The sequence below is a fragment of the Schistocerca americana genome, chromosome 5 (genome assembly GCF_021461395.2).
Source record: "Schistocerca americana isolate TAMUIC-IGC-003095 chromosome 5, iqSchAmer2.1, whole genome shotgun sequence".
Lineage (NCBI taxonomy): Eukaryota > Metazoa > Arthropoda > Insecta > Orthoptera > Acrididae > Schistocerca > Schistocerca americana.
In genome coordinates this window covers 438,165,867-438,183,257 of record NC_060123.1, presented here as the reverse complement: position 1 = coordinate 438,183,257, position 17,391 = coordinate 438,165,867, and the positions used below count along the sequence as shown (strand labels likewise).

Below are 17,391 nucleotides of genomic sequence, written 5' to 3'. Positions count from 1 at the left end.
TTTAACAAATCTAAAAATATGCCCATGGTAAGTTTTTTGTTGTCTAATGCTATCAGTGCCTCTAATAGAAAGGAGTGAACTGCAAATTCGGTTGAGCGGTTTGCTCTAAATCCGTGTTGAGATTCTGACAGAATGCCATTTACCTCTAAGAAGTCTATTAGCCTCTTATTGAAAAGCCTTTCTAATATTTTCGAGAAAACAGACAGAAGTGCCAGTGGTCTGTAGTTGGAAATATCATCTTTGTTTCCTTTCTTGTATAATGGGTTTACTTTTTCTATTTTCAAACATGAAGGAAAAGTTCCTGTAGCAAAAGATAGGTTACATGGGTGGGTTAAGGACTCAGTAATCAAGTCCCCACACTTCTTTATAATGAAATCAGGTATATCATTTACACCTGAAGAGTGTTTTGTTTTGAGACTTATTGTAACCTGTACTTCTTCTACATTTGTTGGGTACAGAAACATTGATCTGCTTGAGACTTTTTTTCCCTGTTCCTGTATGCTGTTTTCTATTAGAAGTCTGTTGTAGTAGTTTCTCTGTTACATTTAGAAAATAATCATTAAACATATTAGCTTCTTCCTGTGGGTTACTATCAAACTCCTGAGTTGTGTTGCAGCTTCTTGCAATATTGTGAAGGTACCATTTTCTAGCACAAGATTTCCTTATACCACTAGTAATCCACTTGTTGCTTTTAGTGGTATGCGTTGTTTTGGCTTTCAATGGAAAAGCAAGATCAAAATAATATTTAAAAATATTCATGAATGTCTGAAACTTATCAGAAATATTTTCTGTATTATACACTATCTCCCATGATTCTTGTTGGAGATAATTCTGGAATGTTTTTACTGCAGTATTACTGAAAGTTCTGCCCATGTGTGTAGTCTTCCTCATGTAATTATAGGATGGATTAGTGTTTACACAAAAGCTTATAGCCTGTGCATGATGGTCTGCCAGTCCAGCTTTAATTACAACTGATTAATATTTTGTTTTGGAACTTATTATTATTTGGTCTATGGTAGTGCTAGAATGATTCGTTTCACATGTAGGGGACTGGATTGAAATCTCCAAATTATTGGCTGTCCCCCCCCCCCCCCCCCCTTAACCCCATGAACCATGGACCTTGCCGTTGGTGGGGAGGCTTGCGTACCTCAATGATACAGATAGCCGTACCATAGGTGCAAGCACAATGGAGGGGTATCTGTTGAGAGGCCAGACAAACTTGTGGTTCCTGAAGAGGGGCAGCAGTCTTTTCAGTAGTTGCAGGGGCAACAGTCTGGATGATTGACTGATCTGGCCCTGTAACACTAACCAAAACAGCCTTGCTGTTGTGGTACAGCTGAAAGCAAGGGGAAACTACAGCCGTAGTTTTTCCCCGAGGGCATGCAGATTTACTGTATGATTAAATGATGATGGCGTCCTCTTGGCTAAAATATTCCGGAGGTAAAATAGTCCCCCATTTGGATCTCCAGGCGGGGACTACTCAAGAGGATGTCGTTATCAGGAGAAAGAAAACTGGTGTTCTATGGATCGAAGCATGGAATGTCAGATCCCTTAATTGGGCAGGTAGGTTAGAAAATTTAAAAAGGGAAATGGATAGGTTAAAGTTAGATATAGTGGGAATTAATGAAGTTCGGTGGCAGGAGGAGCAAGACTTTTGGTCAGGTGAATACAGGGTTATAAATACAAAATCAAATAGGCGTAATGCAGGAGTAGGTTTAATAATGACTAAAAAAATAGGAGTGCGGGTAAGCTACTATGAACAGCATAGTGATCGCATTATTGTGGCCAAGACAGACATGAAGCCCACGCCTACTACAGTAGTACAAGTTTATATGCCAACTAGCTCTGCAGATGATGAAGTAATTGATGAAATGTGTGATGAGATAAAATAAATTATTCAGGTAGTGAAGGGAGACGAAAATTTAATAGTCATGGGTGACTGGAATTCGACAGTAGGAAAAGGAAGAGAAGGAAATGTAGCAGGTGAATATGGATTGGGGCTAAGAAATGAAAGAGGAAGCCGCCTGGTAGAATTTTGCACAGAGCATAACTTAACCAAAGCTAACACATGGAAGAACCCTGGAGATACTAAAAGGTTTCAGATAGATTATATAATGGTAAGACAGAGATTTAGGAACCAGGTTTTAAATTGTAAGACATTTCCAGGGGCAGATGTGGACTCTGACCACAATCTATTGGTTATGAACTGTAGATTAAAACTGAAAAAAACTGCAAAAAGGTGGGAATTTAAGGAGATGGGACCTGAATAAACTGAAAGAATCAAAGGTTGTACAGAGTTTCAGGGAGAGCATAAGGGAACAATTGACAGGAATGGGGGAAAGAAATACAGTAGAAGAAGAATGGGTAACTTTGAGGAATGAAATAGTGAAGGCAGCAGTGGATCAAGTAGGTAAAATAGACGAGGGCTAGTAGGAATCCTTGGTTAACAGAAGAGATACTGAATTTAATTGATGAAAGGAGAAAATACAAAAAAGCAGTAAGTGAAGCAGGCATAAAGGAATACAAATGTCTCAAAAATGAGATCGACAGGCAGTGCAAAATGGCTAAGCAGGGTTGGCTAGAGGACAAATGTAAGGATGTAGAAGCTTATCTCACAAGGGGTAAGATAGATACTGCCTACAGGAAATTTAAAGAGAACTTTGGAGAAAAGAGAACCACTTGTATGAATATAAGAGCTCAGACGGAAACCCAGTTCTAAGCAAAGAAGGGAAAGCAGAAAGGTGGAAGGAGTATGTTGTTGTTGTTGTTGTGGTCTTCAGTCCTGAGACTGGTTTGATGCAGCTCTCCATGCTACTCTATCCTGTGCAAGCTTCTTCATCTCCCAGTACCTACTGCAACCTACATCCTTCTGAATCTGCTTAGTGTATTGATCTCTTGGTCTCCCTCTACGATTTTTACCCTCCACGCTGCCCTCCAATGCTAAATTTGTGATCCCTTGATGCCTCAAAACATGTCCTACCAACCGATCCCTTCTTCTAGTCAAGTTGTGCCGCAAACTTCTCTTCTCCCCAAACCTATTCAATACCTTCTCATTACTTAGGTGATCTACCCACCTTATCTGAAGCATTCTTCTGTAGCACCACATTTCGAAAGCTTCTATTCTCTTCCTGTCCAAACTGGTTATCGTCCATGTTTCACTTCCATACATGGCTACACTCCATACAAATACTTTCAGAAACGACTTCCTGACACTTAAATCTATACTCGGTGTTAACAAATTTCTCTCCTTCAGAAATGATTTCCTTGCCACTGCCAGTCTACATTTTATATCCTCTCTACTTTGACCATCATCAGTTATTTTACTCCCTAAATAGCAAAACTCCTTTACTAGTTTAAGTGTCTCATTTCCTAATCTAATCCCCTCAGCATCACCCGATTTAATTTGACTACATTCCATTATCCTCGTTGTTGATGTTCATCTTATATCCCCCTTTCAAGACACTGCCCATTCCGTTCAACTGCTCTTCCAAGTCCTTTGCTGTCTCTGACAGAATTACAATGTCATCGGCGAACCTCAAAGTTTTTATTTCTTCTCCATGGATTTTAATACCTACTCCAAATTTTTCTTTTGTTTCCTTTACTGCTTGCGCAATATACAGATTGAATAACATCGGGGAGAGACTACAACCCTGTCTCACTCCTTTCCCAACCACTGCTTCCATTTCATGCCCCTCGACTCTTATAACTGCCATCTGGTTTCTGTACAAATTGTAAATAGCCTTTCGCTCCCTGTATTTTACCCCTGCCACCTTCAGAATTTGAAAGAGAGTATTCCAGTTAACGTTGTCAAAAGCTTTCTCTAAGTCTACAAATGCTAGAAACGTAGGTTTGCCTTTTCTTAATCTTTCTTCTAAGATAAGTCGTAAGGTTAGTATTGCCTCACGTGTTCCAACATTTCTACGGAATCCAAACTGATCTTCCCCGAGGTCCGCTTCTACCAGTTTTTCCATTCGTCTGTAAAGAATTCGCGTTAGTATTTTGCAGCTGTGACTTATTAAACTGATAGTTCGGTAATTTTCACATCTGTCAACACCTGCTTTCTTTGGGATTGGAATTATTATATTCTTCTTGAAGTCTGTGGGTATTTCGCCTGTCTCATACATCTTGCTCACCAGATGGTAGAGTTTTGTCATGACTGGCTCTCCCAAGGCCATCAGTAGTTCTAATGGAATGTTGTCTACTCCCGGGGCCTTGTTTCGACTCAGGTCTTTCAGTGCTCTGTCAAACTCTTCACGCAGTATCTTATCTCCCGTTTCATCTTCATCTACATCCTCTTCCATTTCCATAATATTGTCCTCAAGTACATCGCCCTTGTATAAACCCTCTATATACTCCTTCCACCTTTCTGCCTTCCCTTCTTTGCTTAGAACTGGGTTGCCATCTGAGCTCTTGATATTCATACAAGTGGTTCTCTTCTCTCCAAAGGTCTCTTTAATTTTCCTGTAGGCAGTATCTATCTTACCCCTAGTGAGATAAGCCTCTACATCCTTACATTTGTCCTTTAGCCATCCCTGCTTAGCCATTTTGCGCTTCCTGTCGATCTCATTTTTGAGACATTTCTATTCCTTTTTGCCTGCTTCATTTACTGCATTTTTATATTTTCTCCTTTCATCAATTAAATTCAATATTTCTTCTGTTACCCAAGGATTTCTAATAGCCCTCGTCTTTTTACCTACTTGATCCTCTGCTGCCTTCACTACTTCATCCCTCAGAGCTACCCATTCTTCTTCTACTGTACTTCTTTGCCCCATTCCTGTCAATTTTTTCCTTATGCTTTCCCTGAAACTCTGTACAACCTCTGGTTCTTTCAGTTTATCCAGGTCCCACCTCCTTAAATTCCCGCCTTTTTGCAGTTTCTTCAGTTTCAATCTGCAGTTCATAACCAATAGATTGTGATCAGAATCCACATCTGCCCCTGGAAATGTCTTACAATTTAAAACCTGGTTCCTAAATCTCTGTCTTACCATTATTTAATCTATCTGATACCTTTTAGTATCTCCAGGATTCTTCCAGGTATACAACCTTCTTTCATGATTCTTGAACCAAGTGTTAGCTATGATTAAGTTATGCTCTGTGCAAAATTCTACAAGGCGGCTTCCGCTTTCATTTCTTCCCCCCAATCCATATTCACCTACTATGTTTCCTTCTCTCCCTTTTCCTACTGATGAATTCCAGTCACCCATGACTATTAAATTTTCGTCTCCCTTCACTACCTGAATAATTTCTTTTATCTTGTCATACATTTCATCAATTTCTTCATCATCTGCAGAGCTAGTTGGCATATAAACTTGTACTACTGTAGTAGGCGTGGGCTTCATTTCTGTCTTGGCCACAATAATGCGATCACTATGCTGTTCATAGTAGCTAACCCACACTCTTATTTTTTTATTCATTATTAAACCTACTCCTGCATTACCCCTATTTGATTTTGTATTTATAACCCTGTATTCACCTGACCAAAAGTCTTGTTCCTCCTGCCACCGAACTTCACTAATTCCCACTATATCTAACTGTAACCTATCCATTTCCCTTTTTAAATTTTCTAACCTACCTGCCCGATTAAGGGATCTGACATTCCATGCTCCGATCCATAGAATGCCAGTTTTCTTTCTCTTAATAACGACACCCTCTTGAGTAGTCCCCGCCCGGAGATCTGAATGGGGGACTATTTTACCTCCGGAATATTTTACCCAAGAGGACGCCATCATCATTTAATCATACAGTAAAGCTGCATCTCCTTGGGAAAAATTACAGCTGTAGTTTCCCCTTGCTTTCAGCCGTTCGCAGTACCAGCACAGCAAGGCTGTTTTGGTTAACGGTACAAGGCCAGATCAGTCAATCATCCAGACTGTTGCCCCTGCAACTACTGAAAAGGCTGCTGCCCCTCTTCAGGAACCACATGTTTGTCTGGCATCTCAACAGATACCCCTCTGTTGTGGTTGTACCTACGGTACGGCCATCTGTATCGCTGAGGCACGCAAGCCTCCCCACCAACGGCAAGGTCCATGGTTCACGGGGGGAGGAAGGAGTATGTAGAGGGTCTATACAGGGGTGACGTTCTTGAGGACAATATTATGGAAATGGAAGAGGATGTAGATGAAGATGAAATGGGAGATAAGATACTGCGTGAAGAGTTTGACAGAGCACTGAAAGATCTAAGTCGAAACAAGGCCACGGGAGTAGACAACATTCCATTAGAACTACTGACGGCTTTCAGAGAGGCAGTCCTGGCAAAAATCTACCATCTTGTGAGCAAGATGTATGAGACAGGCAAAATTCCCTCAGACTTCAAGAAGAATATAATATCTCCAATCCCAAAGAAAGCAGGTGTTGACAGATGTGAAAATTACCAAACTATCAGTTTAATAAGTCACAGCTGCAAAATACTAACGTGAATTCTTTACAGACGAATGGAAAAAGAGGTAGAAGCCGACCTCGGGGAAGATCAGTTTGGATTCCGTAGAAATATTGGAATACGTGAGGCAATACTGACCCTACGACTTATCTTCGAAGCTAGATTAAGGAAAGAGAAAACGACATTTGTAGCATTTGTAGACTTAGAGAAAGCTTTTGACAACATTGACTGGAATACTCCCTTTCAAATTCTGAAGGTGGTAGGGGTAAAATACAGGGAGCGAAAGGCTATTTACAATTTGTACAGAAACCAGATGGCAGTTATAAGAGTCGAGGGACTCGGAAAGGGAAGCAGTGGTTGGGAAGGGACTGAGACAGGGTTGTAGCCTGTCCCTGATGCTATTCAATCTTTATATTGAGCAAGCAGTAAATGAAACAAAAGAAAAGTTCAGAGTAGGTATTAAAATCCATGGAGAAGAAATGAAAACTTTGAGGTTCGCCGATGACATTGTAATTCTGTCAGAGACAGCAAAGGACTTGGAAGAGCAGTTGAACGGAATGGCCAGTGTCTTGAAAGGAGGGTATAAGATGAACATCAACAAAAGCAAAATTAAGTCGGGTGATGCTGAGGGTATTAGATTAGGAAATGAGACACTTAAAGTAGCAAAGCAGTTCTGCTATTTAGGGAGCAAAATAACTGATGATGGTCGAAGTAGAGAGGATATAAAATGTAGACTGGCAATGGCAAGGAAGCGTTTCTGAAGAAGAGATATTTGTTAACATCGAGTATAGATTTAAGTGTCAGGAAGTCATTTCTGAAAGTATTTGTATGGAGTGTAGCCATGTATGGAAGTGAAACATGGATGATAATTAGTTTAGATAAGAAGAGAATAGAAGCTTTCGAAATGTGGTGCTACAGAGTAATGCTGAAGATTAGATGGGTAGATCACATAACTAATGATGAGGTACTGAATAGAATTGGGGAGGAATTTGTGGCACAACTTGACCAGAAGAAGGGATCTGTTGGTAGAACATGTTCTGAGGCATCGAGGGATCTTCTGAATCTGCTTAGTGTATTCATCTCTTGGTCTCCTTCTACGATTTTTACCCTCCACGCTGCCCTCCAGTACCAAATTCGTGATCCCTTGATGCCTCAGAACATGTCCTACCAACTGATCCCTTCTTCTAGTCAAGTTGTGCCACAAACTCCTCTTCTCCCCAATTCTGTTCAATACCTCCTCATTAGTTATGTGATCTACCCATCTAATCTTCAGCATTCTTCTGTAGCACCACATTTTGAAAGCTTCTATTCTCTTCTTGTCTAAACTATTTATTGTCCATGCTTCACTCCCATACATGGCTACACTCCGTACAAATACTTTCAGAAACGACTTCCTGACACTTAAATCTATACTCGATGTTAACAAATTTCTCTTCTTCAGAAAGACTTTCCTTGCCATTGCCAGTCTACATTTTATATCCTCTCTACTTCGACCATCATCAGTTATTTTGCTCCCCAAATAGCAAAACTCTTTTACTACATTAAGTGTCTCATTTCCTAATCTAATTCCCTCAGCATCACCCGACTTAACTCGACTACATTCCATTATCCTCGTTTTGCTTTTGTTGATGTTCATCTTATACCCTCCTTTCAAGATACTGTCCATTCCGTTCAACTGCTCTTCCAAGTCCTTTGCTGTCTCTGACAGAATTACAATGTCATCGCAAACCTCAAAGTTTTTATTTCTTCTCCATGGATTTTAATACCTACTCTGAACTTTTCATTTGTTTCCTTTACTGCTTGCTCAATATACAGATTGAATAGCATCGGGGAGAGGCTACAACCCTGTCTCAGTCCCTTCCCAACCACTGCTTCCCTTTCATGCCCCTCGACTCATATAACTGCCATCTTTTTTTTGTACAAATTGTAAATGCCTTTCGCTCCCTGTATTTTACCCCTACCACCTTCAGAATTTGAAAGAGAGTATTTCAGTCAACATTATCAAACACTTTCTCTAAGTCTACAAATGCTAGAAATGTAGGTTTTCCTTTCCTTAATCTAGCTTCTAAGATAGGTGTACTAGTTATCCTAATTTGGTCTTGAGGCTTTTTGGGAATAAAAAATCTTGTAGTTGATATGGTCGCCTTAACGTTTCTTCTCACTGGAATTGCTGAACTTCCTCCTGTTGCTAGGGTGGTAGTAGTTGATTGTTGGTGTTCACTGATACATGTAAAATTAGATATCCTTGGTGATACTTTTGAGACTGGATCTGCTGATGTCCTTAGTGGTCTCCTGTAGGTACTGCTTCTGGGTTCCAGTGCCCAGTTCTTGTTGTATCTTGAATATCTTTGGGTGTGGAACTTGGTTCTGCTGCTTTTTTTGGGTTAGATGCTTTTTCCAGTATCACAGCCTGGTTTAGTCAATGGTAGTTTTGTTTCGCTGTGTCTTCTTTGAGTGATGAAGGTGTAGTGCAGTTCTTTTTTGCGCCTCCTCGTTTATCTTTCATAAGTATCGAGGTGGATAAGTCCATTTCTGCTGCTGATTTTTCTTTTGTTTTCACTGTCGTGTTTGATGAAAGGTCTCCACATTGTATGTATGTTAGAGCCGGTATTTGCAGATCGGCACCTACTGCTAGTTGTAAATGTCTACATAATTTCTCTTTGCCTTCCATTCGCAAGTGAAGTCCATGCTTTGTATAATTGCTTCTACTGAAGAATGTATTGACGTCCACTACCATTACATGCTCATAACTTTTTGCTGTTCTCATTGAGAATTCGTTGCAGCGTAGATTCTGTTGTTCAGTTTTGGTACATCATATCTGTATGAAATTGTGCACAAGATAACTTTTGTGTGGATTGTCTTATGAAGAGAATCTGTTAAGGCACATTTGAAATCCTGAAATTTCTTTAGGATGTCATTTGTCCCACCTAGAATGATGACACTGTCATTTTTTGTATATTCTTTCGTCTTCCCGTCTATGTTACAAACAACGTCCTTTAATTGTATGTTAGGTTTTATTACAGAAGAGATGTAGTGTTTTTGATTTTGAGAACTGTTCATAATTTTTGCACAGTTATGACCATGACTGTCAGAAAGAATTAATACGTTCTGTCTCTTGTTATCACTGTGTATCATTTTTTGGTGCACTGGTCGATTGCTTTTTTTACAATTTTCATTTGTATTAACGCTTTTGGTTTTGTCAGGGCACTTCATAAAACAAGCACTTGAGTCCTTCGCTGTAGCATTTTTGTTTCTGATCCATTCATGCTGCTTTTCTTTCTCACTATTTACAGTTTTTGTCGGTTTTGTTTTGGTTGGTGCACTCGATTTCAGATAACCTAACAGTTCGTTATTTTCATTTCAAAGTTTCGTTAACTTTAAAGTGTTAATCACTGTTTGCATGCTTATGATACACTCTGTTAAATGTTCAATATCTGTTACACATTTGTTACATGGAATACTTTCACTTTCAATGGCTGTATTTCCGTGTGGTAGAACATTGCGCACATCACACTCGGCTGTGGTAGAACATTGCGCACATCACACTCATGAGCCATTTCATTTGACTTCGAATATGTGCCAGTAGTTCACTATTTCTAGACAAAATTTCCAGACAATTGAGTTATAATATCACGCACAATGCATTTACGATTGTAGTATTCACTGATTTTTACATATGTCATAGATTTTTCATTAAATTTACGTTTATATTTGTAGAGCTAACACACTCGCAGGTTACACTTTCCACCATATTTGAACAACATTGGATTTAAAATGAGAGAAAGGGATGAAGACAATGACAATGGGAGAGACAGACAGGAGAAAGTGCCAAAGTGAAAGAAAGGAGACAATGAGGGAGGACACATGTGAGGACTGTTCAAAAAGTAAGGTGACTTCAAATAGCACAGGCAATGTACATTTGATGATTGATTTTTTTTGTTTTGTTATGTTGGTACACATGTCCCAAACACATGTTCACAGTTTCAAGTATAAAGCACACTTTGTTTGTTTTTGACAGATAGAAAGGATAGATATGTTTTAGTGTGCTTGGTGATTTTCGATTATCATAAAAAAATTGAGCAAAGAATTTGCATCAAATTTTGTGTGAAGAATGGAATAAAGTGCTCTAAAACACTTGAAATGTTGACAGTGGCGTATGGTGAGTCTGCTTTAAGTAAAAAAAAGTTTAGAAGTGGTACAAGCTCTTCCAATATGGTCAAGAAGCTGCCAATGATGAACCTTGCTCTGAACACCACAGTACATCAACAAGAGGTGATAATGTCGAAGCTGTGAAGAAAATTTTTTTGGAAAAATCATTGAATTACCTTAAGAGAAGTTTCTGAGAATTTTGGCATATTGGTCAGCTTGTGTCATGCAGTTTTTTTGGATGTTATGTGCATGATACATGCGTCAGCTAAGTTTGTTCCAAAACTTGTCAGTTTTAATCAGAAGAACCATCACTTGATCATCGCACCAGGAGCTCTTGAATGACATCAATGATGGTCCTGATTTACTCAAAAAGATCATAACTGGTGATGAAACATGGGTTTACGATTATGAAATTGAAACCAAAGCTCAATCATCCCAATGGAAGTATCCTGGAGAGCCAAAACTGAAAAAAATACGCTATGTTTGGTCAAATGTCAAAGTTTTGCTGACTGTTTTTTTCAATTACTGTGGCGTAGTGCACCATGAATTTTTGATTCAAGGTCATATGGTCAATAAGGTGTCTTAATTTGATGTTATGCACTGTCTGTGAGAAGCAATACACAAAAAATGTCCAGAATAGTGGAAAGACAATTCATGGCTTTTACATCACGACAATGAACCTGTTCTTTCATCACTGCTTGTGAAAGGTTTTTCGGCCCAAAACAACACGACAGTCATGCACTCTATTTGGCCACCTGCAACTTTCCCATTCCCAAAACAGAAGGGACCTATGAAAGGATGAAGGATTTCAACCATTGAGGAAATAAAAACTGCATTACTGGAAGTACTCAAGGCTGTAGCAGAAAGTGTGTATGAGAAGTGCTTTGAGGATTGGAAGAAGCATTGGTGCAATTGTATTGTATCTGAGAGGATTTACTTTGAAGGGGACAACATGAAAACTGATGAATAAATAAATATTTTTTTCAAAAAAGTATAAAGTCACCTCACTTTTTGAACACACCTTGCATATAGACAGTGGGCAGTGAGAGGGAGACATTGAGCCTGAAGTCTTCACTAAAAGGGGAGACTGACTAAAAGGCTCAAGAATCATAGAGTGTGAATATGTTCCCATGCCATAATTTTTGGTGAGGAGGGCAGAATGAGGATTGTGCAGCTGGTTCCCCACTTTTCTGTCAGCATCTTAAAGAGGAGCATGTTCACTTTTTTATGCTCCAACAGGAGCACTTTTCAGCTGGTAATAATGATGTTTGATTACTGTGGTGATACAAAGTGTAACACCTTCATGACTATAAATTTCAAAAATGTGGAAATATTTCCATATTTGTCAAGTTTTAAGCTACATTTTTGAATGGCATAAGTATTATTTTTATATCCATCAGTTCATTGCTATACTGTTGTGGTAATTGTTATTTTTATATATTAAATAGAGATATGATAGTGTCCACAAAAAACACTTGGTATGAGTACAGTATACCATTGCCTTTGTAATGTCTCCTGTACAATGATCTATCTTCAAACAAAATGTTGGTCATTACTTTGTTGTTGGTTTGCATTGAGTCCCACAATACATCTACAGTTCTAAATTAGTACATATCTTGTTTGTTTCTCATTGGTTTCGTTGTCTTCCATGGAGTATGTTTCTATTTCCAAATCGTCCTTGTACCTAGAAATATTGAGTGGTCAAGGGATTGTTATTTAGGTAACTTCCAATGGTTATTCCAATAAAAGCAATTTATGAACTCTGAAATAGAAATATTCTTCAGTATTTCCACACACAGCACTAATAACATACATTGAGGTGTCAAAAGTCATGGAATATCTTCTAATATCATGTTGGTCCTCCTTTTCTTTGGTATAGTGTAGCAGATCCTTGTGGTGTGAACTCTACAAGTTGTTGGAAGTCCCCTGCAGAAATACTGAGACATATTGCCTCTATAGCTGCCCATAACTGCAAAAGTGTCTGCCCCCAGTACTTGAGTGGTCAGCGTGACAGACTGTCAATCCTAAGGGCCCGGGTTCAATTCCCAGCTGGGTCGGAGATTTTCTCCACTCAGGGACTGGGTGTTGTGTTGTCCTCATCATCATCATTTCATCCCCATTGATGCGCAAGTCACTGAAATAGCGTCAAATCGGAAGACTTGCACCAGGCGAGCAGTGTACCCGACGGGAGGCAGTTGTCACATGCCATTTTTACTGCAAAAGTGTTGCAGGTGCAGGATGTTGTGCATGAAATGAACTCTCAATATGTCCCTTAAACGTTCAATGCGATTCATGTTGGGTGATCTTGTTCACCAAATCATTCACACGAACTGTCCAGAGGGTTCTTCAAATTAATTAAGAACAATTGTGGCCTGGTGAAATGACATTGTTGTTTGGGAACAAGAGATCTATGAATGGCTGCAGATGGCCTCTAAGTAACTGAACATAACCATTTCCATTCAATGATTGTTTTGATTTGACCAGAGGACCCAGTACATTCTATGCAAACACAGCCCACATCATTATGGAGCCACGACCAGCTTGCACGATCCGTGGTTGACAACTTGGCTCCATGTCTTTGTGGGGTCTGCACCACACTCAGACTCTACCAGCAGCTCTTATCAACTGAAACTGGGGCTAATCAGACTAGGCAATAGTTTTACAGTCATCTAGAGTCCAACCAATATGGTCACGAGTCCAGGAAGAGCACTGCAGGTGATGATGTACTGTTAGCAAATAGACTCATATCCGTTAGGCTGCTGCCATAGCCCGTTAATGCCACATTTCACCACACTGTCCTTAGTGGACACATTTGTCATACATCCTGCGTTAAATTATATGGTTGTTTCTTGCATTGTTGCTTGTCTGTTAGCACTGACAACTCTACGCAAACCCCAATGGTGTTGGTCACTAAGGGAAGGCTGTTGGCCACTGTGTTGTCCATGGTGAGAGGTAATGGCTGAAATTTGGTATTCTTGGTGCACTCGTGACACTGTGGATCTTAAATTGAGTTCGCTAATGATTTCTGAAATGGAATGTCCCATGCATCTAGCTCCATCTACCACTCTATGTTCAAAGTCTTTTAACTCCCATAGTGGGGGCATAATCATGACAGAAATCTTTTTACATGAATTACCTGAGTAAAAATGACAGCTCTGCCAATTCACTGCCCTTTTATACCTTGCATACATGATGCTACCTTCATCTCTATATGCACATATCACAATCCTGCGACTTTTGCCACCTCACTGTGTAATACTTCTGCCTTCAGCAGTACTACAAGACAGTATCAAGTCCATCTGCAACAACCCTTCCGCCAAGTGTGTCCATTCCAAAACCTATACCCACCAAGTCTCTCTACCTCCCTGTCGATGAATAACAACCACAATCCTACGTAGAGGCCAAAGAGTTTATAACACTTTCGATAATCTGTGGGTCAACTTTGAAACAATTAATAAAATATAGTTACATAAATTCAGGTGAAATCTTCAGAATTAATTTAAGTGTGGAGGAAACAAATATATATGTATGGCATAACCCATTTTTATGAATGTGCATATATCGAAATTATTCTTATTGAACTGGAAAGGTCGATACCTGCTGGTATTGAACATTTATTTTTGTATTATTGGCTTGATTGCATTACACAACTTCCCCGTCCCTCCAGAATTGCACACACATGCATTTATGGATGGGAATCTACTAGTCCTATGATGTAACAAGTTATAAATATCTACAGAGTGTTTTACTTTTTCCCATGACCCAACCACGCAATTCTTTTTGTACAAAACAAATTATAAAAATTATCAAAACTGAATGTTATAGAAGCTTTACAATATATCATGTCTTACCTTCTGGTTTTTATTCTAGTGTCCATCCTTCAGTCTGTCATAATGTTCTTCTGCTGTAATGTAGTATCAGTAGCGTCAATTATGCTGAGACATCATTTGTTTGCCCTTCACAGTGATGGCTCATGAAAATTTCCAACAATATATTACAGTTTGGTGTTCTAGAGAACTTTTACTTGCAAGGGTAGTAATTGTAACTTTATTGAATATATTAATAGTATGGTTATAAATTGAACTGTTTAAGTAAATTTAAATTTTATAATTATTTGTTTAAAATTATGAGGAGTAAAATAAAAGAAAAAGAGTATGTAATGGGTGTGAATCAGATTCAGTCCACCAAGTCAGAAGTTTATACTCTTAACCACTTGGCTACTGCACCTGTCTGACACGTGCTCTCAAATTTTCCTCATCCTCTATGCATAAATATCTACAGAGTGTTTTACCTTTTTCCATGACCCAACCACGCAATATATTCTAGGAACCTTGAAAGGGCATTTATCTTATTCTGTTAATATAGTATGAGCCAAATTGGTGAGTGTTGTCCCATGTGCACCTATTGTAGAGATTTGGAGAAGATCTGTGTGACTCTTTAAATCTCACTGTTTTCTCCTAAGACTTAGTAGAAAAGGGCCTCTTTAGTAGATCATCTACAGAAGATTCTTTATATACAAGAATGAGGCATTTTCCACTTTTGTTGTATTAATTTTGTTTGCTCACTGCTAGGTTCAGACTTCTAGGACATCCTCAAGTGATTTTATGGTTGTGCAATAGAAAACTATGCCTGACATATTGAAATGTCAGCACCTTTCAAATTGTTTTTTCTATTCATTTTTTTTTTCAGAAATTCTGTCTTGTTGGTTTGACAGCTTGACATTAGCACGATTCTGGCTTGCATTTGAAAAGAAATGGTGCAATTTTAGTATCATTTCAGCTCACATTTGAAGGGAAATGGGGGTAATTGTAGTGCAATTTCTGGATCACATTAAAAGAGAAATGGCAAATTTTAATGTTATATCTACAGAGTGCTGTAGCACATTAGCACACAATAACTGACCACCACTAGCTCTACAACATGTCTTTTGGAATCAAAACACACAAAGAGGTTCCTTAACACAAGACTCAACAATTTACATTCTAACCTAGTATCTGAATTGGAGGTACTTGAATTAATAGACAAATATGTCAGAAATATATGTGAGGTGAAATTTCTAAACACCATAATCCTGAGTTTATAGTAAAATAGGCATAGTCATTCAGCAATTATAGAAAATATTTGAAATGTATGCAATTAAATGTGTTAAATACATTCAGCTGATGCACAAATAACTACAAGTAAATACTATTTATTCATTAGTACAGGTTCCCTGAACCATCTTCAGAATTTGAAGTATCATACAGTATGATTGTGTGGTTTATTCATTAGTATAGGTTCCCTGAACCATCTTGAAAATTTACAGTAGTGTATGTTTGTGTGAATTTTGGTTTATTTGTCTCATAACATACATAATCTAAATCATTTGATTCAGGTACAGGAGACACATCAAAATTGTGGTAAAATTTCACCATAAACACAGAACAGCTGATGTTAACAAACAGCATCATAATAATAACAATACAATTTTTTTATATATACATACAATAAAATCTAACACTTAATTATCCCTTGCTCAAAGTATCATTTCATCCTCCATGGATTCTCGTATTGAATGGTTACATTTCTCCCAAAGAATCTGCTGTAGCCTTGTTTTTAAAATTTCTAGCTTCATAATAAATATGTTTTTGGCCCATTAATTTAAACAACAGTGTCAAATCATTACAGGTATGTAGCACTACTATTCCATTACACAGCATATTCTATACAACTACCTCACTTTTCACATAGCATAAAGAAGTACTAAATTGTTCAGTATTATTAAGTATCTTCGAATGTGGTTAATAATGTAAATGTTCATCACCACCTTCATGACTTAAAACACTAAATGTCACTCAGAAATACAAGTGTCTCTCAATAAATCCATGTTATCATTAGTTCAGCATTAAAACATTGTATTTTTTGATATATCAGTATAATTGAGTAATTTTAAGCAACTGAAAATGACAGTAGAGATAGAAGAAAATATTTCCAAAAGATTGACAGAATTGGATAAGAATGACTATTGGGTGGAAACTAAAGTGAAGAAGTTCTACAACAGCTGGAGGCCTGTTCTTACTATTGGGCATCACATACAAAGAATATATATTGTCCTGAAGTTGTATACAATTTATTAGTATAAAAAAAATTTATTTGGATTCACAGGTAGTGTGTTTTGTATCTGACCGTGAAAAGTTCTGTAACTTGCCTTCACTCATTAGCATCTGTCACAAGTCAAAATTTGTTTTCTTACTCTTTGGCACATTGTAAAAGTATACATTTTCTTGTAATTCATTTAAATATTTCTTAGAACCAAAGGGTCCATATTGTTCATGAGTGTGCATAATAAGTTTGTTAACATATTGTTCTAGCCAACACAATCTCCAATGTCTAAATTAATTGCTCTAAGTAATAATTCCTTGTGTTCTTTGTAATATTTGTCAACTTTCTCACACTGCTTTTTACCAAAGCAACTTTTCATTAGTTGCCAATTATCATCACAATTCTGGTTTCTACAAATGCCATTACAGAGAGTCTTTATTATTTTCTCACTCTTAACCACCTTTTAGATACATGACCTTAACTCTTTGTCTTCTTCCTCCCCCTTAATATTATTATGAGGGTTGCCCAGAAAGTATTGCACTACATTTTTTTTCTCAGCCGAAAACAATGCTATAAATGTGAAATGTTACATATGTATAATTTGAAATCCCCTGACAGTGAGTGCACCAACTTTCTGTCACTTCTGGCTGATAGTGTAGCTGCAGAACAGTTTCAAAATGGCGTCTGTAGATGATGTACGTTAGAAGCAATGTGCCGTCATTGAATTTCTCACTGCAGAGAAAGAAACTGTGGAGAATATTCACAAATACTTCAGCAAGATCTAT

The 17,391-nt window shown here is 38.1% G+C and overlaps 1 protein-coding gene across 1 annotated transcript in view; it reads left to right on the top strand.

Moving 5' to 3' along the window:
- The window catches only part of LOC124616419 (uncharacterized oxidoreductase YjmC-like), an 84,040-nt gene extending 67,142 nt beyond the window's left edge, over positions 1 to 16,898 (top strand). Inside the window, exon 7 of the mRNA XM_047144726.1 lies at positions 16,876 to 16,898. Coding sequence (XP_047000682.1) covers positions 16,876 to 16,898 — 23 coding nt within the window. The remainder of the gene's footprint in view (positions 1 to 16,875) is intronic.
- The last annotated feature ends 493 nt before the right edge of the window (positions 16,899 to 17,391 follow it).